Raw genomic sequence first — 27,424 nt, forward strand, 5'->3', positions numbered from 1 at the left:
CAGCTTTCCTGCCCCCCTTCCACTGCTTTATGGGGTCTGGCTCCTGTTTTATGGGTATTTAGCCAAAAATACTTGACTGGGGAGGGGGGACAGCTCCTGGGGGTCAGTTACTGGCGTCCATCCCGTCCAAGGGTGCAGAGCCCCCAGGGCCAGCCCCACCTTAGTGGGGTCCAGCTCCTCCATTGTGTGTCGGTCTGAGGGAGGTTAGGGGCGGGTGTGGGGTCTGTCCCCACCTCACCTGCGCTCCAGGGGGGGCTGACCCCCATGTGGGGGTGGGGGTCGCAGGAGGGGGGAGCCCTATCTCCTCCAGCAGAAAAGGCTTGCCCTGAGCCCCTGGGAGCAGCGTGAGGGGCCGCTTTCCTTCTCTCCCCTCGTTCCTCCCCCTTCCCCGGAGCCGGGCGGTGCTGTGCGGGCGGGGGCGGGCCGGGGGCGGTGATGGCGATGCCCCTCCCGGTGCGGCGGCGCGCAGCGGGGCCGGGGCCGCTCACACCGGCGGCGGCGGCGGGGCCATGAAGGTGAAGAAGAGCGGCGGGGCCGGGGCGGCGGCGGCCAGGACCGAGGAGGAGCTGGGCCGAAAGGCACTCATCGGGCCCGACGACGTGCTGGGGCTGCAGCGGGTCACCAGCGGTGCGTACCGGGGATGGCGGGGGGGGGGGGGGACCGGGCATCGCAGTGGGCGGAGAGGATGGGGACCGTGGAAAAAGGGGAGCTGGTCGCCCTCTCCAAGGGGGCTAACCCGGAGGGAAAAGGGGAGCCGTTCCCCCTTCCCAGGGGATAGGGAGTGGGGATGGAGCACCACAGGGACAGAGTCCGTGCCGGGATGTTGCACCCCGGGGGGCTGGGTACCATCGAAGGAATAGGGGAATGGCTGGAGCTGGGGATGCAGCCTCCCAGCTCTGGTCGAAGGTCGGTGTTGGGATGCTCCTCACTGCTCTCCCCATCACCCGTTCCCTGTGTCTGCACCCCAAGTGGAGCCCCTCAGCCACGGCAATGGGACGGGCTGGATCTCTGGCCACAGCATGAGGGGGCTTCACAGCAGCCCCCCCTCCCAGTTTCCCCCTCTCCAGTATAGGTCCCGTGGTGTTGAGGGCATCTCGGGGGATGGTGGGTGGGAGTGTGTGGCTGGAGGGGCTGTTGTGCTTGGCAGAGGAGCTCGGGACAGCAGCACATGGGGCTGGGGAAAGGCCAGGACAGGGGGGAATGGCTTCACACTGTCAGAGGGCAGGTTTAGATTAGATATTAGGGAGAAATTCCTCTCTGGGAGAGTGGTGGGGCCCTGGCACAGAGAAGCTGTGACTGCTCTATCACTGGAAGTGTTCAAGATGAGGTTGGATGGGGCTTGGAGCAACCTGGGCTAGTGGAAGGTGTCCCTGCCCCTGGCAGGCGGTTGGAACCAGATGCTCTTTAAAGTCCCTTCCAACCCAAACCATTCCATGGTAATGCGTGTGCCTCGGGCCAGCCTGGCCTCAGGGGCAATCTGCCCTGGTGTCCCAAAAAGTCCTTTCTCCATGTCCTAGTACCTTTGGGTTGTCTCGCTGTGCTGGCAGGGCAGAGGGGCTGGCCTGGGGGCTGGTCGTGCTCCCTGTGCCTTGCAGCGCTCTGCGACGTGGCCTCAGAGCCAGCTCTGTGTCACAGGCTGGGGCTGTGACGAGCCCTGGAGAGGAAGGATGCGGCTGTGGGTGCTGGTGCGTGCAGGCAGCCCCGTGGGGCTGCTTTGGAAGCAGGATGGGAGGAGGACAGCCCGGCAGGGACTCGTGTCAGCCCTCAGGAAGGGCTTACAGAGGCTCCTCTGAGAGGGGCTGCTGCTGCTGGGGGCCCTTGGGTCCCTTTCTCTGAGCTGAGCCGCTGTGCTGGTGCAGCTGCATGATTCACTGCCCAGGCCCAGAAATCCCCTGCCTGTAGCAGGCAGAGCCATGCAGCAGCACTGAAGCATCCTGCCAGCGTCCTCAGTTGGGTGGTGAATCCAAGCGATGGCCGTGTGAAGCACTGCGTGCTCACTCCATGGCAGCCTGCGTGTCCCTGCCCTCGCCAGTGCTGTCTGGAGGGGACAGGGCCACCCCACACCCTCGCTCTCACCTCGTGTGGCATCAGTGTGGATGGATGGTGCACGCTCTTGGTAAGCTCCTGCCTTCCCAGGGAGCAGGGAAGGCTAAGCTGGTCACCCCGGCTTTGGAGCCAGGCTTGGGGCAGAGTTGGTTGTTGTCTGCCTCTTCCAACCCCAGGTCAAAGTGCTCTGGCGCACAGGGAGGATGTGAAATGCGTGAAAATGTTGGGTTCCCCTCCTGCCATGAGACTTGCTGGTACCAGGGGTGCAGATGGGTCATGCTAAACAGAGCCAGGCACTGTGATGATGTCCCAGGCTTACCATGGGAAGTGCTTCCTGTCCTGCTGGATGTGTGGGAGCCAGGAAATCCTGAAATCCTCAGCAGGTTTGGGGATACAGGTAAGCAATACATCCACGTTGAGCATATTGTATTTTATCACCCAGGAACACTTGCAGCTCCCCTTCTCAAGCTCAGTTTTCCTCCTGGTGCGTTTAACAGAGAGCAAAGATTATTTTTTCAGATCTTTAACACCTAATGGTTATTTTGGGGCATTCTGTGGCCTTTGCTCATGTCTACACCCTTAAAAACAGATGGCCAAAAATATCAATGTGAAACTGTTCCACTCTTCTGCTTCAGGCAGGGGAGGAGGAAGGACCAGGCTGTGGGAGAGAAGTTCACAGCTGCCCCAGCCTTTTGGACGTGCTGAGTGTCAGGGCAGACACCACACCCTGTCGCAGCACTTCTGTCTTTGACAGTCTCAAGTTGAAGGAGGAGTTGGTGGTGGGGCTGCAACAGAAATGTCCTGGTGCCTTGGATGTCCTTTGGTGCTCTAGAGGGAGGATAATCCATCTTTAGCCAACCTCATGGACCAGTGGCACAGCAGCTCACACTGTCGAGGGACTGCACTCAGCTGTGTCCTGCCCAGGGACCTGGGGAGGGCTGGCCATGTTTTAGGGTTGCTTCATCAACCAAAGCCCAGCAGGGCTTGGTACCACAGGAAGGTGTGTTTTAGGAGTGCTCACACCAGGAGTAGGCTGTGTGTTTCTGAGCACTGTTTGTTTCTGAGCAGCCTTCCAGGTTATGCACGGCGAGGTGAAATTCTGGCTATAGCACAGAATGGTTTGGGTTGGAGGGGACCTTAAAAACCACCTTGTTCCAGCTCCCTCACCAAGAACAGGGACACTTTCTACTAGATGAGGTTGTTCCAAGCCTTATCCCACCTTTCCTTGAACACTTTCAGGGATGGGGCAGCCACAGCTTCTCTGTCCAACCTGCGCCAGAGCCTCACCAGCCTGACAGGGAAGAATTCCTCCCTAATAATCTTTCCACCAGGCAGCACAGCTGGGCTTTGCTCTCCCAGTAGGTGCAGCTGACTGAATGTGAGCTGGCTGGGCTAGGAGGGTAGCGAGGCAGGATGTGGCTCTGTGGGCAGCCACAGGAACCAGCTGGACCCTGAACCTAATGTGCTTCTAATAAGCTTAACTGGGGAGTTGTGTGACCTGTCCTGCACATTCTGCATCCTTCCAGTGTTAAACTCCCCGGCAGCTCCGGGCCCACAACGTTTCTGGGCACGCTGAGGTCCAGCCTGATGGATCTGGGATGCTGCCCTGGGATATCTGGGCCTTTTGGCCAGGCTGGCTCTGGTGTTGCTCCAGCTGGATCAGGTGTAAGGCGAGAGAACCATTTCCTTTGCAATTAGTGAGATTTGTCACTCGCTCACACAACTGTGGTTGGGAAAAGCGGAAAAAGCTCATGACGTGATTAATTTAAGATTAGCAAAGGAGTGGGGCAGAGCTCAGTTCAAATTGCAATTAATTACTGAAGCAGCCAGAGGATCAGAGGAGTCAGATGTGTAACAAAAGACAAGCTCCAGCCTCTGAGGCTGCCCTGCTTATTACCTGCACACTTTGCCTGTAATACCAGATAAACCCTTACATTCTAAGTTTTATTCTGAAGCTGATTTAATTTTAGCAAACCAAGGGGTTAAATAATTGATTACATGCTTGGGAACAGTTTCAAAACAAAGCCTAAAAATAAGGAACACACACGTAATCATTTCTGAAAGTAATCTCTTCCTTGAGCTGTCACTTGGGATTTCTCTGAGACTTCTCTAGGCAGCTTTAGCTAAAGGCCAGCTTGGCAAAGGGCTGCCTCAGTGGGTTAGGTGGGGCAGACCCCTCTTGAGGGACTTTCAGACCAGTTTCTTGCAGTCAATTAAAGAAAAAAAAAGCCAAATTTCCAATTTCCCTGCCCTCTGCCTCAGCAGTTCAAGTCCTGTAAAGCTAAACCATCCAGGATCCATGTTCAAATCCATTTCTAAATCCATGGGGTTTGGATAGGCAAGGAGAGAGGGAGGCACTAACAGGAATGTGAGGCAGATGTGCATGAATCCATCTTCAAAGCTGCTCCTGGACCATGACTTCCCTCCCCAGTTAATTGGGAGAATGTATTTTATTAGGAGCTCTGAGGAGCTGTGGCTATCTGCGAGGAGGCTGATGAATCCCTGTTCTGCCCTGTCCAGGGCTGCGATGTGTGGATGTGTTTTGAGGTGCTGATTTCTTGTTGCAGAGCCATATCCCAGAGCTGTGGGGAGCTGCTCTCCCCACGACCCTTCCCTCAGCATCCCACACAGGCTGTGAGCTTTTCCAGGGCTCCGTGGTGCTGCAAGGCTCAGGGTGTTGTGTGGATGGAGGGTGTTTCCCAAAGTCTCACAGTACAATATGAGCTGTCAGGATTCCCAGGGGCAGCACACATGGTGTGTGTGTGTGGTGTGGGATTCCTCCTTCTCTTGGAGTTGTGGGTTTGGCCCATCCCCGGTGGAAATGGCAAAGGTAAGAGGAAAGCTGGGGGAGTCAACCTGGAGGTCTTGGCTTTGACTCAGCCCTGTGTAAGTCCAAAAATAGCTGATTTAGTTGATATTGTGCATGTGGTTTCAGACTTTGAATGCAATCAGTGTGAAAAGGGGGCAGGAGAAAGTGTTTGGATGCCTTGGAAGTGGGGGAAGAGCAGCTCCATCCACAGGCTGCAGGGCTGTGATCGAATGAATTGTGAGAGGGTGAAGTCTGGAAAGCTCTAGCTAAAATGAAAAAAAAAAAAGAAAAAAAAAGATGAGCAGGCTGCCCCAAAAATCAGAGCCTGGTGAGCTCTGCAGTAGGACTTGGCAACTGGGGGGCTCTGGGGACCTTGGGAAGTGCCTCAGCCTGGAGCCTCCTGGCCTAAATCCCTCTGCTTCCTTGACAGTAAATGTGCTGCTGTGGAAAAACCCCTGTGGGATCCTTCTAGTGCCAGATTTTCCCTCTGGGGCATTGCAGCAGCCTAATTCCTGAGCTAGGTCAGAGGGCAGCTGCTTCCCTCCCTGTGCAACCCCCCTGGCCTTTGGTTATCCAAGCCCCCCATGGTTTGGGTTGGAGGGATCTATTTTACACGAGTGGATCCTGTTTCCTGGCTGGCTTGGTTTCACAGGACTTGAACTGCTGAGGCAGAGGGCAGGGAAATGGTTTATTTTTTTCTTTAACTGAACCCAGGTTGCCTGGGCAGGTGTATCAGTAGCACCTGAAGCCTGCCCTGCCTTCCCCTCAGGTCCTGCTCCGTGTCCTGCGTCACCGCTCGGCCTCTTCGCGGGGTCTGGGCTATTTTTGCTTCCTCCTGAGACTCTTCAATCTGATAATCTCCTAATCTCCGGCTCCTGGCAATTCCTCTGCAGTTGTCTTGGCTTTATACCTGGCTTATGTCTTGGGAGTTGGCTTCAAAACAGCTCCTGACCTTGTTGGTTAATGCACGTTGGGAAATAGGCGTGCGTAACTACAGGAGCCTTCTCATCCATTCCCTAAATTGTTGTTGTCTGTGTTGGGGAGAGAGATTCCTATTACAAGTCACTGCTGTTGCATCAGTCTCTTGTACAGCATCCTCCTGATTTACACCCATTTCCAGGACCAGATTTTCAGTTCTTTCTTACCCCGGGTGTGCTCTGCTTTCCTTAGTGGGCTCTTAAGGCCTTAAAATAGGAGCTGCCCCATCTGAGATTAGACTCTGATGAGCACAGAAATATCCCTGGTGTCTGTGAGAGGGGACACGTGCTTCCTCCTGATTGCAGAGATGGGGAAGGGATCTTGAAAGGAGCACAACAAAGAGTGTGAATCCTATTGCCCATGAGCTCCTTGTGATAAAATGTGCCTGGTGGGGTGGTTGCAAAGGAAATTTGGAAATACAGGATCACATTTTAGCTTCCTGTGGTGAGGATCAAACCTGATCTCATCCATTTAAATAACAGGGAGAGGTCCAGAGGAGAAAGTGCCTTTGTTTGCTTTCTTGTGTTATTTAGCACTGTATTATCCCTCACCTTTTGAGCTTCTCTGTAACACCAGCTCTAAAATACCTGGAATTAAACACCTGGGTTCAGGACATGACAGTGTTCACAAGCAGTGCCTGCTGGCATTGTCCAGGCTGCTCTGCTGGTTTATTTTGTAATCTTGGCTGGGTTTGGGAGAGCAGGAAGGTTTCCTGGATAAAAACTGGCTCTTCCCTGGATCAGGCAGTGGAGGTACCACCTCAGAACTGTACAGGGGAAGGAGCACCTGCTGCTTCTGAGAGCAAAGCTAGAGACCACTGAATTGTTTCCGGTCTCTTTGGAATCACTTTTTCCTACAAAGGGAATAGGAGAATTCATGAAGGAATTAATTGAGCCAGGCTCAGGAAGCCAATCACCTCTGCTGCTTCCTCAGGCCACCACAGTGCTGTTAGTTGTGATCCAAACTCTCCAAAACCGTGGTAGGCCTTAAGGTGGAAATTGTCTCTAAGAGTTGCAGATCTTTGGGCATGATCCAGAGGTTATGGGAAAGAAGCTGGAGAGGCACCATCAGGAATGGTGATGTGTGAGTGAGAAGTGGCTGTAAATACCAGGTGGATTCTTTTCAACAAGAGTTTGGGGATGGAGGTCTGGGATATGGCAATTCCCTGGGCTTTAGGAAAGGGTAGGAAGTACTCCTCTTTTGTGACCTTTTTTGTGTGGGTACTTTGGGATAAAAGCCAGTCTGATGGGTTTTCCACGGACATTAGGGATTCATCCCTAAATCAGGTGAGCACTGATGGCTCAGGGACACACCATGATTGTTCAGTTATTAACAGGGAAACAGCACAACCTGTTTCCCAGGGGAAGTGGAAGAAACAAGAAAATATTCTGTCCTGAGAGACCAACCCACCATTCTCTGTAACAATCCCCTCCGTGGAGGTTTGATCTACCTCATTCCCAGCTAAAAAAGCCACGGATGCTGCCTCCCTTCCCCAATCGTGGTGACGGTGAATTAGGATAAGGGAAGCAGATGATATATTTTAGTGAGTCACGGAAGTGTGGGCAACTGGGCCCTACAGTAATTTAAAAATAAGTGTGTATGGGATGAGATTAGCAAATCTGACAGTGCTCAGCTAAGCAGAAGGATCTGCCAATTGCAAGCAGCCCATTCCCAATAAGACCTTCCAGTGCAGCCGCAGGCTCCTGTTACTTGTGGGGAAAAAAACCAGCACGTGGCTACTTTGATTGATTTTTGAACAGGAATAGCAGAAACAAATGTAATACAGACTGAGAGGAATATGTATTCCTCTGGGTTCTTTTTTTTTCCTTTCTAGGAGACTGGGCACTGCCAGAGGAGGAAAAAACCCACTTGATTGCAGTATTCTGGCAGCTGATCTTCCCCAATGTCATCCAGTTGCATATTGGCAAGCTGATTTAAAAAAAGAAAACAACCGAAAGAAGGATTTAAAATATTATCAGGGCAAAAAGAGTTGGGAAAGAGCAGTGCGGGGGTGCAAACATCAATGAGCAGGAGCCTGGTGGGGATTCTACCCGGGGTTTACTCCTCTTTGGAGGCTCTGCTTGGCTCTCCTCTGCTCCAGATGAGTCATGGACACTGTTACTGCAGCAACGCTGCTGCCAAGGAGGCGGATAAAGCTGTTGCCATGGTGCTGGATGGGCAGGAATTCTGCAGGAGTAGAAACACTTAATAATTAACTTGCAGACAAACGCGGCTTCAGATTTGCCGGCATGCTCCAGGGAAGGTGTCCCGGGCTCCCGGGCGACTGCTGCCTTTCCCAACAGCCTTCCCAGGGAAGAGCCAGGGGCCAAGGGAGGCGAAGCTGGGCTGTGGGAAGCTGTGCCTGCTTCCATCCGTTTGTGTCTTGCACGCTGGTGCTCGGAGCTGGGAAGTTGTGGGACGGGTTAGGAATTGAGGTGGCTGATGTGTCAGAGCCTAAAATCACGGTGTAATTGCAGGACATCTCCCTGAGGAATGCTAAACATCAGGGCTTAAGGCAAGGGCTGGGTTCAAATTCCTGTCCTGTCTCCTTTGGCTACTGTTTAAGACACGAAAGAAGATTTTTGTGCAGTTCTTGAGGTACTTAGCCAAACACAGGCTTGTGTGTTCTTGTGACAGTAAAAAGGTCGAGCTTTTAGCTTGTTCTTCCTGACAGCATGGGTGCTGGTGTCAGTTTTTCCTCGTGCTGTGTTGATAGGGAAGGGAAAATCCCTGCCAAATGCCAGGGATGCTTCAAACACTGTCCTCTCTCTGAACGCCCATTTATAGAATTGTAGAATCTCAGAGTGTTTTGGCTTAAGAGGGACTTTAAAGATCATCCAGTCCCATCCCCTCTTGTCATGCAGGGACCCACTAGACTAGGTTGCTCCAAGCCCCCTCCAACCTAGCCTTGAGCACTGCCAGGGATGGGACATCCACAAATTCTCTGGCACTCCTTTGAGCATTCACCATATGGGGTTGTTGGAGAGCAGTAAAACCGTCCAGGGAGAACATTTAACACCTCTGTTCCTTGTACTGAGTTTACTTGGACAGTTCTCAAAGTTATGGAGATTTGGAAGGAATAAAAGGCTTCTAGGAAAGTGCTGGTGCCAGGTGTTCATGCCCAGGAGCTCAGAAGTCTCTCACAGGGGTCCTGGATTTCTCAGACCTGGTGTCTGAGGTTGTCATGGGCAGGCCTGAGCTCCGAGCACTTGTAACTTGTTTTTATGTAGTCAATGACTAAGCCTCAGGTGGATGGATTTGCTGGAGTTTCAGAAATAGGAAAGCAGGCAGAAATAAGTGATTAGCTCAGATTAACAGCAGGAATTAGTAGCTGAGAAAGTGCTTCGAATTGGAATGTTAAAGTATTGTTTTCACCTTGGAACCTCCAAAACCAGTCTCCTACATCAGGCAGATGTGCTGTTGTTTGAAAGCTGTTCTGACTTGTCTACACAGAGCATTTCTTTAGATTTGTCAGGGTAAAGTAAGTTATTGGAGCTGCTTCCAATCTGTGCTGCATGTGCTCCTTCCTCAGGGAGGAGGATGATCCCTGTGCCAGGAGCTGGCTCAGGGCACAGCAAGGCTGAAGGCCAAAACCGTGGGGGTTTTAACAGTGGAATCCTCATCCCTGGGAGTGTTCAAGAGGCCTGTGGATGTGGCACCTGGGACATGGTTTAGTGGTGAATACAGCGCTGCTGGGTTAATGGTTGGACTTGATGATCTTAGAGGGCTTTTCCAACCTTAATGATTCCATGATCCCATGACTTGCCCTCAAAGATACTCAGAGCAGGGAAGGGCTCTGCTCCCTGTTTTCCAAACACAGGGAAAGGCTTCAACATCATTTTCAGTGCTCAGGAAAACAAGCCCTGGTGTGGGACGAGCAGCAATGGAGAGAAGAGGCCACCCTTTGTCTGCAGAGGGCTGGAGCAGGGAGGTGGCACAGGGGAGGACACTCCTGTTCCAGTTAAGTGCAGTCGGCTTAGTGCTCCCAAAGCTGCTTAGCCCTTGCATTCTGCCACAGGGCAGTTTTTAAAACAGGCAAAGCCTCTTACACTGGAAAGGCTGGGATTTGATGGAGGTGCTGACCAGTCTCAATATGCCACGGGAAATGGATGCAAGAGTTGCTGGCACGGGGTTGGGAAAAGGTGATGACCTCTGTGTGTTGGGAGAGAGAATTCTTTCCCCTGTCCTGTCCAAACAGGGCAATGTGAGCCTCCAGAAGTGATTCTGTCTTCAGAGACATCAGTTTTGAATTCAAACAGGCAGTAGTGGAGGTGCATTTGGGCTGCTCTCACTCCTGGTGTGGCCTCCAGAGAACAGTCAGAAATTCCTGGTATTTCAGGGCAGCCTTCATTTAAATTTGCTTCTCCCTGCAGATTATTTGTGCACTCCAGAGGAAAATGTTTACAAGATAGACTTCACCAGGTTCAAAATCCGGGACATGGAATCTGGCACAGTCTTGTTTGAAATCACCAAGCCAGCAGCTTCAGGTGAGTGCACACACAAAATAAGGTTTCCATGAACAAATGCTTTCTTTTGCCTTTCCCCACTCCTTTTACTCCATAGATTTCCCAAAAATAGGAGAATCTCTAAACTGCAGGAGGGCTGAAGCCCCATCTTGCAGCAGGAATGTTTTTCAGGTGTCTCTTTGTACCAACAGGGTGAGCAGAGCTGGCTGCTGCTGTGCTCTTACTGTTGCCATCTGTGATGGCAAGGGACAGATGGATGTTGTAAACAAGAGCTGGGGAGGAGGAGGAGATCACCGGGTGGTTGTTTCTTGGCTGTTCATCAGCTTGTGCCCCCTGCACATAGTTTAGCTCTTAGTTTAACATCTCTCACTGAGGAGTCAGGAAAATGGTATTTTCAGAAGGGAGAAACTGCCAACGGGTGAATTAAACAAACTGAACATTTGCCTTTTTTTTTTTGTTTCATTAATTTTTAGGTGTTACTTGTAAGCATCCAAGTGTTGCCTGTTGCCAGTGGTGATAAAAACCCGGGGCAACTGTTCTTTTCCTGGCCAGGCACTTTTAACCCTTCCCCACCTCCCTGCAGGTGAGAGGAAGTTTTCTGTAGCTTACAGGTAGCAAGGCAGGCATTCTAAGGGGAAATGGCTTGTTCAGAGTCACTCTGCAGTCCTGATGCGAGGCAGGAGCAGTAGGTGAGGAACAGAAACCCAGAAGATAAGAAATGGCTCAAACCAAAGGGCCATGTTGCAACATTCCATGTCTGAATGACCAGTGGTGGACACCTCAGGACAGGAGGAGGGTGAGCTCAGCATCAGAGCAGTTTCCCGGCTCATGTGGCACAAGAACACCACCACAAGTATTTTCCCTGAGTTTCTGGTTCTCAGGAGGCTCTGACAGAGTTTTCTTTGGGCTTTTGCAGAGCGGGAGCACAATGACAGGAAGGACGTGGACCCCAACGCCGGACGCTTTGTGCGCTATCAGTTCACCCCAGCCTTTCTCAGACTGCGGCAAGTGGGAGCCACGTGAGTAACTCCCCCTCTGCTCCTTGGCCTAGCACAGGAAACAACTGAAATCTTAGGAAAAAAACCCCATCTCTCCCATGTTGATCCTGCTAGGAAGTTGATTTAACAGGGGGCTTTTTCTTTTGTTACGAGGGGTCTCCAAATCTCTTGCCTTCTCCATCACTTTAGGTTGTTTAGTCAGGGATAGGCCTGGTGCTGAAGAGATTGATGCTAAAAGGGGTAAAATAAGGTGGGAAGACTATCCACAGAAGAGAAGGCTCTGGGGAGACCATAGAGCACCTTCCAGTGCCTAGAGGGGCTCCAAGAGAACTGAAGAGGGGCTTTGGACAAGGGGCTGGAGTGACAGGACAAGGGGGAACAGCTTCACGGTGTCAGAGGGCAGGGTTAGATGGGATATTAAGAATAAATTCTTAACCTGTGAGGGTGGTGAGGTCTTGGCATAGGCTGCCCAGAGCAGCTGTGTCTGCCCCTGAATCCCTGGAAGTGTCCAAAGCCAGGTTGGATGGGGCTTGGAGCAACCTGGAATAGTGGAAGGTGTCCCTGCCCATGGTAAGGGTGGAACTTGTTGATTATTAAGATGTTTTTCTAATGCTGTGTTGTGTCCCTGTAGAATGCTTTAAGGAAAAGAGGAAACAATAATTTGATTAGTGCTGTTGCTTTATATTTTTGGCTTTTTTGGGTTCTTTTCAGAGTTCTCTTCTGCCTTTCAGGAAGGGTGCAGATGTTATTTAAGCATGAAAGCTCACATGGGTCTTACCCTTCTTTTTCAGGGTGGAATTCACAGTCGGGGACAAACCCATCAATAATTTCCGTATGATTGAGAGGCACTACTTCCGTGACCAGCTGCTGAAAAGTTTTGATTTTGAATTTGGCTTCTGCATCCCCAGCAGTAAAAATACTTGTGAGCACATCTATGAATTCCCTCAGCTCTCGGAGGATCTCAGTAAGCTCTTTTTTTATAAACTTTCATTTCTGAGTTGTCACACCATGATTTTCATCTGAGGTGGTTTGGGGGAGCCCTTTCTTAAAAGCTGTCTCTAGAGAGTGGGTTGGGTAGAATAATTCATACTTTTATGTCTGTGTTAACACTGATTTTGTTTTCTAGTAGGGTGTATCTCATCACACACCAGGCAGTTGCTTGGGTTTGGTTTTTTTTTTTAATTCATAAAAAGGAAGCTTCGGTATCAGGGAGAAAAAAGATAATTGTGTTATAAAACAATGAAAAAACAAGATTAGAAAGACATCCAATAAATGGATAACTTAAATGTTATGATCTGGTTTAATGTTTGATGTGCTATATTGCGAGCTTGAGAGGTTTTAGTATGAACATAACTTTTATTTTCTCTCCTCTCTCTCAAGACACAATAGCACAAGCACTAAATCTCTGTGATCTTACTCTTTACAACCCCTAATTGTGTGTGTCAGCACTAATATTACAGTCTGTGGAAAATACAGTCAGGCACTGCTGTCAGGCCAGAACAAATTTACTTTGAGTTTGCTGTTTTATCACTATTTTTAAAAATGAAACAAAAAAAATCCCAACCCAAAATGTAACGAGTTCTTGTTCTGAGGTCCCCTTTATATGGTGCCTGAATATATTTGGATTAGGAACATGAAAGTGTGCAAAGGAAGTGTGGATGTGGCACAAGGGTTCAGTGAACGTGGCGGTGCTGTGTTAACGGTTGGATTTTAAGGCCTTAGAGGGCTTTTCCAACATAAAAATTCCATTATTATGCTTGAATTGTTTAAAAGATACCGACAGGGAATGGTTTGGGCAATTCCCATTTGGGTTTTGGTTTTTCACCTGACTTTGCAGCTGCCTGAGTGACACTGCGAAGTGCCTGAGTCCAGCGCAGGACACTGCTGAAATTAATTCAACATTAATTGTGTTGGGTTTTTTTCCCCATTTCCCCCTCACAGTTCGAGAGATGATCCTGCATCCCTACGAGACACAGTCGGACAGTTTCTACTTTGTAGACAACAAGCTGGTGATGCACAACAAGGCAGATTATTCATACAGTGGAGGACCTTGAGGTGGGCCCCACCTGTGCTGGCCTCCCCTTTCCTCTGGAAGTCGTCAGGGATCCCAACACCTCCAGCTCCGCTGCCTGCAATGTCACCTGGACAAGGATCCACCAACCAAGGACTCTTTGCCACAGTAGGAGTTTCATGACATCTCTTTTGAGCTTTGAAGCAGACCCGGTTCTTCAGAACTTTTAAGCTAAAATGATCTTTGGATACCACTTCCCTGAGTTCTTTAAGTGTCTGCTTTGATAAATGGCCTTGTGGGACCTGAGGGGTTTTGCCCATATTCTGTGAATTTATGTTCTTGCCCTCGAGTGTCTTTTAGGATTGCTTTCCCAAAGAATGTGATCAGAGAAACTGTGGGAGTGGATGGATGCAAAGGCAGAGGTTTGGGTGGTTGTTTCTCTTTGTGTATGCTTCAAAGGCCAATTTAACTTGTCCAGCCAGTTGAAAATATCGAGCAAAACATCTCACAAAGGCAAGTTTCCTCTTTAGATTGGCTCTCCCCATGAATATTTCATCCTTTAGTTTCGGTCCTTCTGTGTAATGTTCTGTTTAACCTTGGAAACACCAAAACCTGCAATGAAGAGCAGTAGTTCAGTGGCAGAGCTGTGTTGATCAGGTGTTTCTACATTTACATTCCTTTTACATTTCAGATGAAGGTAAAATGGCATTGTGGGTCTGTGAACCTCCATAAGTACATTCCATGGATTTCAGTTCTTTGCAGCATAATCAGGAAAAACGGAAGGATTTTAGCTTTATTTAACATTTTTGCTTTATTTAACATTCAGCCTGTTCATGCTACACATTTCCCATGTCTATTTTCTTTCATCTCTGCTCGATGCCAAGATAAGGGCTTCAGCACTGCTTGTTAGAACAACGTTTTAATTGTCTAGGGCAGCTGGAGAGTGTGGAATTTCCAATTTTCTATTTGTATCTGCATTTAAAGGAGCTTAAGACAGCGTTTCCCCTTTGTTAAAAAAGTTTCTCCTCGGATATTAATACAGGTGAAAGTAAATCTAATAATCTACAACTTTAACACACAGCAAAAAATTTAGCAAAAGTTCTCTCTTCAGATTCTGGAAGAAGTTTAACGCCAGTTTAGCTCAAGAAATAGCAACACCAAGAATAAACTAGTGTGGGGTGACCTGTTGTCATGAAACCCTTACTCTGAAGGTCAGTTCACTGATACTTAAAAAAAAACAAAAACCAACACAAAAATAAAAGACAGTTGCAGTTTGTAGATATTTCTATAAATACTTGATGTCTCCATGTCTAATTCTGTGAGTTGAAGTGGAACATTCTATGTTAGCCTCAGATAGGTGTAATAATTGTAATCATTTTTATAAAAAATATCATTTCTGGTCGTGATGAGCATCTCTGTAGTCGCAGCCTATGTCAGACAGGACTACAAACATTTCCAAGTGTAGCCTAAGGCCAGGGAGGTTTTTGTGCTCTTGTTGGGGTTTGGTCACTTTTCAACGTTGTCACCATTTGTATTTGGCTTGGCTTTCTCGACTGCTGAGAGAGGAGGCAGCTTTTTTAAACAAAACCACAGTGATTTTAGGTTACAGCACAGTTTTTATTAAACTTGGTAGCTACAAAAGTGTGTCAAGTTCACTGATTCTACACAAGTAGTAGCTTGTAGTGATTCTTATCACGGTGGGACTTGTATTTATCACTATTTTTTGTCTCTGTTGTGTTAAATCATACAAGTAGCCTACGGCTGACTGATCAGTTTGAGAGATACAAAGAATTTCCTCATTACTTGTGCAGTGCTTTGAGCTACTGACCATTCATTCTATAGCACAATAATTACTAAAGATGAAAATAGTTTCAAAAGGTTTTAATTCCTCCCCCAGCTGTTTTTTTTTTGTTGGTTTTTTTTTCCATTAGGGCGGTTAAATCAAATATCCAATGACATTTTGCAAGTTTGAAGTATTTCTGAGTTTTGTTTCAATTTGCAGGAGAGAAGATGTTGATTTAAAGACATAATAGAATATATGCTTATAATTTCCACCTTGTACAGGGTTTTTTGGGGGGTATTTTTCACCTGCTGTTCATAACAGCCACTTCTGTGCATAAGATTTTTAAAAGACTTTTAGGAATGGAATTTGCCCAGAATTGCCAGTCATCTATTTAATATGTTGTGATGAGATCAGTTGTGCTTTGGTGTGGACTCTTGGGTCATTTTATGGAGTTTCCTCTGAAATAGTCACGTTCTGCTCCTTTTTTATGCTACCTCCTTTCAAGATTTTTTTAAAAAAAGAGTAATTCCATAAAAGTATTACTGTAATCAAGGGAAATTTGAGTGGTAGACATGCCCCTTGTAAAAGAACCAAGAGAAATCACTGTGTTCCCAGGAGGGCAGAGTGTGGATGGACTTTCTGACACTGTTTTAGGGTAGGTTTGAGGTTAAACACCGGAGGATGAATCATCAACTGCTCCTCTCCTGAAATCTTTTATAATTTGGATTATATGTGTAATAATTCCAGTCTCACAGTGGTGTGAATCATATAGAGATACTTCACTGAGTGAGTTTGTTGCCTAATATTATTAGGAATATTTTAAGCCAGAAACAAAGATTGGACATTTTCAATAAAATCAATTCCAACCAGTTTTAGCTTGAGCTTTTCAGTTGGGACAATTTTAGTTCTATTAAAACCCCCCAGAGTTTGCCACAAGTAACAAATTCTGATTCTTAAACCAAGGCAACCAACAAAGCTTTCTGTGGGAAGTGCAATGAAGGTGCTTTTTCCTGTGTCCCACGGGAGCAGTTATCACTGTTATCCCTCTGTTTCACTTGGAAACTCTTTGTTAGCATTTCTTTATGGTCATCCACATCCACAATTTTTATAAAAAATCACTGTCCAGGGGAGAGGTTCTGTTCCTTTTCCACCTGATCCTGCAGCAGTATCACATGTGGTGGTGCCATGAGGCACATAAACAGCACTGAAAGGATTTTTCTTCAAAAACTTTGGCTATAAAGTTGCTGTTCCAATGCCACTTCTGTCCTTTTTTTGCATTAAAAACCACCTTCAAAATATGGTGTTAAAGACCACACTTTGTGCAGCACCCACTAATTTCAACTTCCTTCGGAAAGGGAGCTGAGAGTTTGCAGCTCAGTTGGGAAACCCACATTTTTTTCCCCTTAAATCGGCAGCTGATTCTTATTATAAACCAGTTGAGAAGCAAGTCTTAGCAGCATTGTTCACAGAAGAATTTGTTAATCTTCTTGACTAGCTATTATTTTGTATTTTAACATTCATCATTATTGGGTTTACTTTGGAAGTTCATTGCGAAATCACCAAATATTGGCTCTGGAAAAAAAAAGAATTGTTGTGTTTTCTTCCTTGATCTCATTTTCAACATGACTTTAATTAGCACTACAGTTCTGTTTTAACAAGCCAGCCTGGCAATTTGGGATCTGACTTTCTGAAAGTGAAAGAAAACATTCAAGAGCTAACCAAGATTATCTGCTAATAATGCCCGGCTGTTTCCTGTCATAAAACAGGATTAAGTGTGTGCTTTACACAGTGACTTAATCTTGGAAAAAGAAACGAAGTCTCTCTGAGTTCTAATAGTGACATAATTTTTCTGAGAGACAGGGAAATTACAGCTCAACACATTCTTTCAGGGAAATTATAATTTGACACATTTTTTCACTTTGTCAGTCTTGGATTCCTTTAGTAGTCAGGGTTTTTAAGAAAAGCAGCAGTACATTGGTGGTGAGCTGCATGCTCTAATAACTCACACTTCTGTGGCAGGGAGAGAACCATTTCTTTTTAGCATTAATGCATCAACTGTGGTTTAAAGTCTAGAAACTTTGCTCTGAGATCAGTGGCAAAAGCCAAATTTGTTTCTGTGAATTATCCGTTGTGTGGTGACATTTCTGGAATAACTGAATGATCCACCCTTCCTGACTCAGAAGAATTTATTTATTTATTTATTTTAATGTAGAAAGTCTCCCCAGGGTTGGAAACAATCTGCTGGGGTTTAGTTCTTGCTCGTAATCTCTCTCCGTGTCTTGTTTTTTGAGCAGGTCAGTAAGATGCTCTATTTTCCACCTCTGTCCTCTGAGTTTCATTCCAGAATCCTGTGCAGTGTCACAGTGGTGGCTGGCTGTGTGTGAAACATGCAGGCTGCCAACTTCCAAATCCCTTCAGTTTGAGAAAAAACTGTTAATTGAGAAGTAGTCCTACATATCAACCCATAAAAAATGAACCCCAATCTTCATGACAAAAGTTAAAGGGAACTCTTAGTCATGCAAAGATTGGGGCTATTTAAGGTAAGAAAATGCTAATATCACACTGTCATATTCAATAAGTATTATAAAAATGCTCTATTAATTATTCATAACCTGAAAAAGATGGTTAACAGCCCAGTTTTAATTAGATCTGGTTAGGAAGGAAACCAGAGAAATCATTGCTGTCGTTTGGGGCTGTGGGGGAGCAGCTGGCACTGTGTGGATGGCACAAAAGCTGGGCAGGTTTTGTGCATTTGAGGGGGGAAAGGTGAGGGAAAAGAGGACAAGGACAGGAAAAGAATTAATTTCAGCTATTTGGACCCAAGAGCTTCAAGGCCATGGTGAGTGACTCAATTTTCTCCTGAGTCTGAGGCAGCTGGGAGCTCCTGCTCGTGGTTCTTCTCTCTACCCCCAGCATAAGCACTGCCTAAATTTATAGAGGCTTTTCAATATTAATGCTAAATACCATTGAGAGTTCATATCATTTTCTACACATGGAAACAGCTGAACTGTCCAAGGGGTGTGATGCTCCAGCTCTCACGTTGCAGCTCAGTTGTTCTCCCCATCCCTGGTCAGTGGGTGAAATGGTGTTCGTGTGTCGGCAGCCCCCCGAAACCCCCTTGTGCTCCTGCCTGCTCTGGTGTCTACTTGTATCTTAATACACCCAGCAAACCTGTTTGAATGTGACCTTTTTTTTTTTTTTTTGGCATAGAAGCAGAATTGTCTGTATTAAAATGTATTTATAAAAAAAGAATATATCTATTTTTTGTGGAAGGAAAGTAGGATTCTGGTTACTATACCACTGGGAAAACGTTAGGAGCATTTTTACCGAGTTAATTTCTAATTCTTTGTACCTTGGTAGTGATTTGTTTGCTAGGAGAACATCCACTGTGGCCCATCCTGTGGCAATGCAATGCACTGTCATGCAGAGAATCTGGTTTTCAGAAAACTGGGAGTCTTTTGTTTCCTTTTTGGGACGGGAGGGAAGTGAGGAGATCACCAGGAATAGAAGGAACCTTGGCACGGAATCTGTTCTGTGGCTTTGGCTTCAGTCTGTTTGACTTTTTGCAGATTAAGTAGAGAGAGAGAGAGAGAGAAAAGATTGAGACTTCAGGATTAAAAAAAAATTAGATGCTACAATTTAGTCTTCCTGTAGGAGAAGGAGAGTCCTTAAATTAATTTATACAAGGATTAAATAGGGACTGCACTTGCTTCAATTAATACTGGCAGCTTAGTCATCAATGTGCATCCTAGGGAATATGCTTAACTTCTTCCATTACCTTGGAAAATGGTTCAAAACCATGTCACTTCCATTAGCAAGTGTTTCTTCTCCTGTAACAAATTGCAAAATGTAAAAAAAAAAAAAAAAAAAAAAAAAAAAAAAATTAAAAAGAAATAAATTATTGATCCTAGAAACGAGGGTGATTGTCTATTTTATTTAAATATTTCTATGAAAAAATCATTCAAGCTTTCTTTTCATGTCTCTTCCATCAATATACAAACACCAGTTTGTGTTCAAATGTGTGTGAGCAGCTTCATTTTCTGGTGATTGATGCAAAAACTCTGCAGTGGTTTGGGTAGTTCTGTAGGTAAAACCATCACATTGAAAGTGTTCAAGTGGGATTTAATTTTTGGATTGGGAAAACATGTTGGGGTATAATTAAAATAAATTGGTATCAGTTACATTGATGGGACTTTGGAGTTGCACAGATTGCAGCTGTGTATCAGGTTGTGATTTTAAAAAAACTGAAATTTTGAAAAGTCAAATTGAAAAATGAAGCGGAAAATGGGAGAATTTGAAAAATAAATTTGAAAAAATGAAAAATATGAAAAATAAATTCGTTTCCAAGTACATTAACAGAACTTTGGAGTTCCCTGGATCACTATTATGCAGCAGGTGCTTCTGAAGGATTTCTGGCTGTGCTTCGGAGAATCAGATTTTGAAATAATTGGGAAAATTGCTGTCTCTGCCTTATTGGCTGAAACTGAACCAGCTGCTCAGGCTGAAGTGAGTTTTACTGCGCTAATTCCATCATGATGGTGTTGATATTTTATTGAGAAATTCCTGGGAATACCTCTGCATTTTTCTGGGAGCAGAACAACTCTCAGAGGGAAAGAAGTAGGGTGTTTTTTTTAGAAAATATCTTCTATAACTCATTTTGATTGCACAGAATTCCTGGGGACTCCTCACTAACAAAATATCCTGCGGGACAACGTTGTGTACTGGAATTTGAGGAAAGAATTTATTAATTCAAGTGTTTCCCTTTTGGATTGTGACTTGGAGCTGCACAAACACCAGCAATGAGCTCTGGGTTACCTGAGCACAGGTTTGTAATGTGACTTTTTCAGCTGTCACTGCTCTGCACCAGTTCCCTTACAGAGCTCCTGGCTTTGCCTGGGCCTGTTCTCTCCTGGTTGAGCTTCCTCTCAAAATTACCTGAACAACTAGAAGCATCAGGTTAGAATTCTTGCAAGGACTGGATGCTGATTTCACTGAATACCTAAAAAAAGAAAAGAATAAAATCAGTGCTAATAGCTAATAAAGCAGGTTAAACAGTCTCTCTGATTTTGGTGCACAAGTGTGATTACCTGGACTTGCTTAGAAATCTTCTGAGATTGAAAAGAACCTTAAAAAAAAAAAATCTGGATTTTATTCCCATGAAAACTCCCCAGTGTTAAATGTCTGCCAAAAATACACTGCATTACAATGGGTTTTTCCCCCCCTTTAGCTGGTTTGTCAGCCTCATTTATTAATAAATATGCCTAATCATTCTGGAGATGTTCTCTGCTTCTCCTCAGATCCATATTTCCATTGGCATTTCTCAGCTGCTGAGTTGTTGTGGCAAATCTTGTGTGTTCACCCCATGTTTCTATTTTATTTGTCATTGTTCAAGGGCGTTCATCTATCTCTGATTTGCATTCCCTTAACACTTTTCACCTCCAGGAAGAACACTTCTCAGTGATAAAGTACTCCAAATTTCCCATTTTTTCCCTCTAATGCAATGTGTCTTACTTTAAAGATAATTTTAGAGATGACTGAAATCTCTCATTGTGTGCTGGGATAACCCAAAACTATTTATTCTCCCTCTTTAAGTCCACAAAATAGAGCAATTGCTTTACAGAGATGATTTTTTTTCCCCCTTCACCAGTGCTGTACAAGAACTTAAAACAGGAGGTGAAATCATCCTGGATAATTTATTTTAATTAAAACTACAAAGAGAATTTAGGCAGGTAGAGCATAATTGCAGTTGGATGATTCCCAGCCATTATTTTGAAAAATGACTTGGGACCTTATGTAACAAAGGCCTGTTTTATTTAATAATAATTTAATTATTCTAGTGGAGGGTGTAAACCATGTTAATGAAGCTGCATATGAAAGCGATCTGTAGCAAGAAATAAAAACAGGCAGGGAAGTTAGAAACAGCAGTAGAGAAAACACACAATTAAGTTTACTTCATGAAAAAAAGATAACACAGACAGGAGAGAAGAGTTCCAAACACCTTCAGTTCTTCCTTTCCTGTGGATCGACAGGATAAATCAGAAGAGGGGAATAGCAATTGGGATTAAATTAGATATGAGGAAGAAATTCTTCCTTCTTCCCAGAGAGCTCCATGTGCCAGACCTGAAAGCTAAAATTATTTAGAATCTATTTTGGTAAAAAAAACCAAAACAACCAAACACCAAACCCCAAACTCCAACCCAAACTCTGTTTTTTATGAGCAATGTGAAAGGCACAGTGCACCAATGTTGTGCTGGTGTTACTCTGTTCACTGGCATTTGACTGGGGTTGAAAATCATGTTTTTATTTCCCAAATGCATTCCTTGCCATCCTGATCTATAATTAAGTGTCTAATTAAACCTGCTGCCTGCTTTCATGTCTGCACAGATTCATAAGTCAGGAGAACAGAGGGTTCACTGTAACCCTGAAAATTAAAGTGTGCACAGAGACCTGAGCGCAAGTTCAGAGGAATAAAACTCTGCCCCAGACACACCAAGGCACTTCAGCACCGAGATGTCAGATTTTAAGGATATTTTCCCACTGGAATTCATCAGCTGGCATTGCTCATAACCTAAATTTGAAATAACAGTGCAGAAATGACAGCTGACAAACACAGGACTATGCTTCCTGTGGCTGTGTGGCAAGACATGCTTGGAGGAAACACAAGCACAAGTGTCACCACTCAGATAACTTTTAAGAACTATTATATTTCTGCCACTGTTTCAATTTCTGTGAGATATATTAAAATGAGAAAGATCATTTCTAGCCAAAGCAAAAATTTGCACTCTTTAAATGCCTTTAATGCTAACTAAGCATTGCACTTTTCTCCTTAGATTAATTGGATATTTCGTGGAAAATATTTTTTCTGTATGTTTTAGGAGCTTTTTAATGTTCTAAAGTTGATCTAGAGGGAAAGGCAAGTACAATAAATGCCTGAGGTGATTGTTCAGGCCTGGTGCCTCCAGCAGGCCCAAACACGCTGGGCTTATTCATGTAGTTGAAATTAAATTCTTCAGCAGCTTCCTGGACGAGCAAGATCTTGAATTCTGTGTTCATCCAGATCATGTGAATTCCCTTCTCCAGTGTTTTTTTGTGACTGGTGTGCTTCTCCCCGAGCTCTCAGTGGGTTTTTTCCCTCATCCACCCAGCCCAGGCTGCTGCTGCTGGAATGAATTTCCTGGTGCCGATGGCGTGAATAAGGAATCAATTCGTGTTACTAAATGAGGGCCTTTGCTGCACAGCCAGGCCTGATTGGTTTTGTCAGGAATAAATCTTTAATGGTTTCACTGTTTCACAACTCTCCTGTGCCCAGGTCACAGCTGGATCGATCCAGAGCAGGATTCTCCCATTCATCCAAGCAGCAAAATGGCTCTGGGGTGAACTTATTGCAGCCTTTCAGGGTCTAAAGGGCTTTCAAAAGGCCTGGGGTGGGGGTTTTGAGAAGTCAGGACAAGGGGAAATGGCTTCAGACTGAAATGGGAGGTTTAGGTGGGATATGAGGAGGAAATTCTTGACTGTGAGGGTGGTGATGCACAATGGGAGCTGTGGCTCAACGTCAGGCTTGGAGCAGCCTGGCCTAGTGGAAGGTGTTGGAACAAAATGGTCTTGAAGGTCCCTTCCCACCCAAACCATTCTGTGATTTTATGATTGAAAAAAGGACCTAAAAATCATCAATTACATATTTCAGTCAGCATTTATTATGTTGATACCAAATACCTGCTATTTTTCATCAATGTGCTGCTTGAATAAGAGCCCCCAGTGAAATAAGTCCCATGTGCATTGATGATCTTCCCACTGCTGTTAATTTTCAGTAATTTCAGCTTTTCCCATGCAAAAAAATATTCTTTGTGTGTGTTTATTTCTTTGAACTATAAAAAATAGCCCTTTTCGGCTTCTACACAGACTGCATTTAGATTTTGCTTTGTGATAACTCCATCATTCATTATTTTAGTAGTTCTCAATTCAATTTTTGCTATGACCACAGATGGAGAAGTCTTCTTTAAAGCTTCAGTTTATATCATTGCAGGGAGGGAATGCACAGTGAACCAGAGAGTTCTTCTTCCACTACTGAGGGTTTTGGGTTTGTTTGTGTAAGACTGGAAATGGATTAGGAGGTCAGGAAAAGCTCATGTAAAAGTGTTTGCTGGTTTCGATACTTAATAGTCTAAATACAAACATTTACACAGATCTCTGGAAGTCTGAAGTACAAAACTGGAGCAGCAGCCCTGGTAAACCAAATTCTGGAATCCAAATATTTATCCCAGTAGTTTAAATTTGTTTGCAAGTGCCAATAAGTCTGTTGCACTTGTCAAGCTTTGTGTACAATAAAGCTGATGTGATATTTAGTGTTTTATCTGTTCCATAACTCCTGTTAATCACTGTTGGATTTAAGTAACTCAGTGCTGTGCCAGGGGTTTGAAAGATTGTGCAGACAGAGATCTTCTCAGATCAGTTCGTGTCTCAACAAAAGCCAATGCATGTTCAGGGGTGATGGTTTTGTACCAAGAACAGGCAAATATGGGAGGCAGAAGCCTTGTGATAATTTGGGCTCATGAGAAGAGAAAACAGCTTCAAAACATAGTTCCAATATAAATGGTTATTTGAATTTTTTGAAGTTGAAATGAAACCTGCAATAAAAAAAGGTTAAGCTAATAAATCCTAAACTTTAGAATGCAAATTTTTCCTAATCATATGTTGGAGAGGGCAGCAGTGAGCACTTTCTTCTGTTTGGTAATAAGGTATTTTTATGGTAATTACACTTAGGGTTATTTTTTCTCCTAGACAGGTTTGCATAATCTGTTTGGAAGAGGCTGATTAAGCAGACAGCATTAGCCTTGGACTGAGAAAACTTCATTCTTTCCTTTCTTTCTCCCCCTGTTTTCAGAGTGCTTAAAATGGAATTTAATGCAAATGTATCTGAAATAGATTTGCAATGTGTGCAAAATACTGATTTTATGGTAGGTATGAAATAAGGTGTCACCAGCTCTAAGAAAATGTTTATGTGCTCTCAGTATGTCAAGTTTTATTTCAAAAGTCAAAAATAAGGATTGCACAAGCTCAGGGTTTTCTTGTATATAAACTTAAAAGCAGTTAAATAAACATGATTTCAAACTTTTTTTTTTAGTAATGATTCCATTTTAGTAATGATTCCAGAACTGTAATTTATAGTATAACTCTTTCCTCAGGAACCCATATTTCAATCAGTTGGTTTTGTGTCTACCAGAATCACTAATGCTAAACTGAAGCAAGACAATAAAATTTCAGATGTAGGAGCCTGAAGTGGAGCAGGAAGGGAAATCCAAACCCAGACAATTTATATTAGTTAATAACTTGCAGTATTGTTTGTTTATCCTAAACAGAACTCTTTTAAAATAAAAGTTATTACAGGACTTTTCTTATAACCTCTGTGAAATGTCCAACCATTAATTCAATTCCATTAAATATAGAATACATTGGAGAAAATACTTTAAGGTGCTCAGAATAAATAAATTTATAAAGGGAGGACAAGCCTCTCATGTGGATACAAGAAACTCAAGAAAGCACAAGAAAAAACATGTTAAAGTGTTTTTTCCCCTTTTGTTCTTTATGTCTGATCATTCTTCAAAGGCTCAGTACCAAGCAAAAAATACAGAATAAAATCTGACACTCAGATTTCTTCTCTGTTTCTTCCTCCCCCTCCAGCTTGTGATCATGTGTGCAGGCACAAGCATGGAATATATTGGTGCCTCTGAGGGAATGGCTGAGCCTGAGACTGCAGAGGACACGAGTGACACACAGGAATTAACAAATCATGGATGGGTTGTTGTGCCCATCAATTATAAATCTTTGACACAGAAAAAGCAGTTCTGCTTTTCTCGCTTTCAAATCTGTGAATTTAGAGTTTCACAGATATTTATTTAGCTCAGATCAGTAATGTTGTCCAGACTCCTACTCTCAGTTTTGATGGATTTTTTCACATGCCATGGGTTTGCTTTAATCATAAATATTTTATTACATTTTTGCCATGTTTTTAGAGCAATGAACCATCTCACTGCACTTCCTCTGGTGTGTTCTCATGCATTTTCTTGTTGTCTCCCTCTACTAAACATAAAATACTGGGAATGCTGCTTGTTCTGTCAGGAATATCTTGCAAAGGCCTGTGGTGTTCTGGCCTGGTGTGGTTCACAGCGTGCAACTCAGGAGGGGAATTTGTAAGGAGTTTAAAAAGGATTTAACAAGAATTTGGTGCAAATAACCATTGAAAGTCATGGAGAACTGAGCATCTCACTCCCTCGGGGTGCTGAAAATGTTTCAGAAAATCTGTGTGCCAACTCTTTGGTGTTTGCAGAGAAAAGCTTTGAAACTGAGAGAGTCTTAGCAGGAAATTCATTCCCTGAGGATGCAGCTGTGCAGAATTCCCACTGGCACTGGTGTGGCTGAAGTGAACTTGAGGAGTTTGGAGCGTCTGGACACCTGGTCCTGCCCAGCACTGGCGGTCCTGGTCCAACACTGGGATCTTCACACACAGAGCCGAGGGAACCAGCCCCTCCCATGTGCCAGACCTGTGTCTAATATTTGTAGAGAACATTATTTACCAATTATTCTTATTATTTTTGGCTTAAGAGTGATGCTGGCATGTTTTAAGGCATCAGAGTAGCTGCCTGTTCAAGAGCCACAGGGGTACAAAACCAGTGCCTGAGCACAGGGCAGGGGCTGCTTTGGTTTTGCTTTTCCTCAATGCAGGTCTGTATTAAAATGTGTATTTATTTGATTTTTTTTTTTTTAAAAAAGGCACTTAGGGTAATATTATCCTTCTAATAGTATGAAGTTGGTAGGTATTTAGTTGTAAGCTGGTGACTCTTAAATTGCACTGAATATATATATATATATATATATATACAGTTTTATATATATATACACACACTGTTTATAAATAGTATTTTATATGTACTGTGTGTTTTATGTCCATATAATTTTCTGTCCAGTTACAGTGCTTTATACACACATGCTGTGCTTTATATATATAATATATATATTACACACACATATATACACACACTTTTTAATGTATGTACACACAGTGTTATATTTATATTATTTATATTTATATTTATATTTACATATTTCTATTTGTATTTATATTTATATTCATATACTGTTTAGAATCTTTATACTCACTACATGCTTTATACTTATAATAATATTCACATTTCTAATAATGCTTAATTTTTCCCTTTTTTCTTTATGCAAGTGTTAGGATGGCCAAAACCTGATTCCCCCAGCTCTAATATGTTTGTATAACTCTCATCCTGCTGGCTTTTTTTTCCTCCCTGGAGCAGCTTGGCCAACCTGGCTGCATTTCTTCCGCTCTGTATTCTCTTTGCAGGAAGAGGAGTCAAGTGAGGATTTCTCGGTGGTTGCGTGAGGGATTACAAAGCTGCATCACATGTGCTCCTCCTAAGTTGCCTTTATCCGTCTGCCCCTAATCTCATTTTAAGTCTGGACTAGTAGGAAAGGGTGAGGGTGTAGCTTTGGGCCTGGGTTTGGCATCAGTGGGAGTGGGCAGAGCTCCCACCTTGCTGTGAGACAGCGGCCAATTAAACACTTGTGTCTCTATTTTAAACAATTCCAACTCCTTTGTTCCATCCTTGGGAATCCCTCCTTGCTTTTTTAGGGTGTAAATCACCCAATCCGACTCAAATTTTAACCTCCTTGGTTTAGTTTGAGTTTACATCATCTGTGACTAGAGATAAGAGGGTCCCAGAATGGGATGGGTTGGAAAGGACCTTAAAGATCATCCAGTGCCAGCCCCTGCCATGGGCAGGGACACCTTCCACTGTCCCAGGTTGCTCCAAGCCCCATCCAGCCTGGCCTTGGACACTTCCAGGGATCCAGCTTCTCTGGGCACCCTGTCATTCAAGACACTGACATTTTTCTGGGTTTCTAGACTACTTTCCATAGTGCTGTTAAGTTCCTACTCCAGGTTACTCTGGGTTTAGACTGCATCACAGACAATAAAATTGGTTTATTCTATTTTATTCTATTTTTCTACTTTTTTATTCCAATTTTTTTGGTGGAAAATCAGAGGGAGAAAAGTGTTCCTGAAGAACTGGCCTAAGTTTAGTTCAGAGTAGGAACCTACTGCAAGATTTGGTTCAGCATCACAATAAACCCCACTGGAGGTAACAGACACAGCAGGAAGTTAAAACACAGATGCTCTCTGGATTTGGCCAACTGCAACTTCTCTCTTCTTTTTTATTACCATTTTAAAAAAATCCCTCATTTAATGGCTTAATAATTCATGTCAATGTTTAGTTTATGTGGCAAAAGATAAGAGGCATGAATGGGAATAAGCTC

General features: G+C 44.5%; 1 protein-coding gene across 1 annotated transcript; it reads left to right on the top strand.

The window, feature by feature from the left end:
- The first annotated feature begins 478 nt into the window (after positions 1–478).
- Positions 479–18,331, top strand: UNC119 (unc-119 lipid binding chaperone). The gene is made up of 5 exons (XM_048324463.1): positions 479–627; positions 10,207–10,320; positions 11,216–11,318; positions 12,089–12,261; positions 13,239–18,331. The coding sequence occupies exons 1-5, from the start codon at positions 510–512 to the stop codon at positions 13,349–13,351; spliced, it is 621 nt and encodes a 206-aa protein (XP_048180420.1). The 5' UTR covers positions 479–509; the 3' UTR covers positions 13,352–18,331.
- Positions 18,332–27,424: the final 9,093 nt, after the last annotated feature.

This window comes from Corvus hawaiiensis, chromosome 20 (assembly GCF_020740725.1).
Source record: "Corvus hawaiiensis isolate bCorHaw1 chromosome 20, bCorHaw1.pri.cur, whole genome shotgun sequence".
Taxonomy (NCBI): domain Eukaryota; kingdom Metazoa; phylum Chordata; class Aves; order Passeriformes; family Corvidae; genus Corvus; species Corvus hawaiiensis.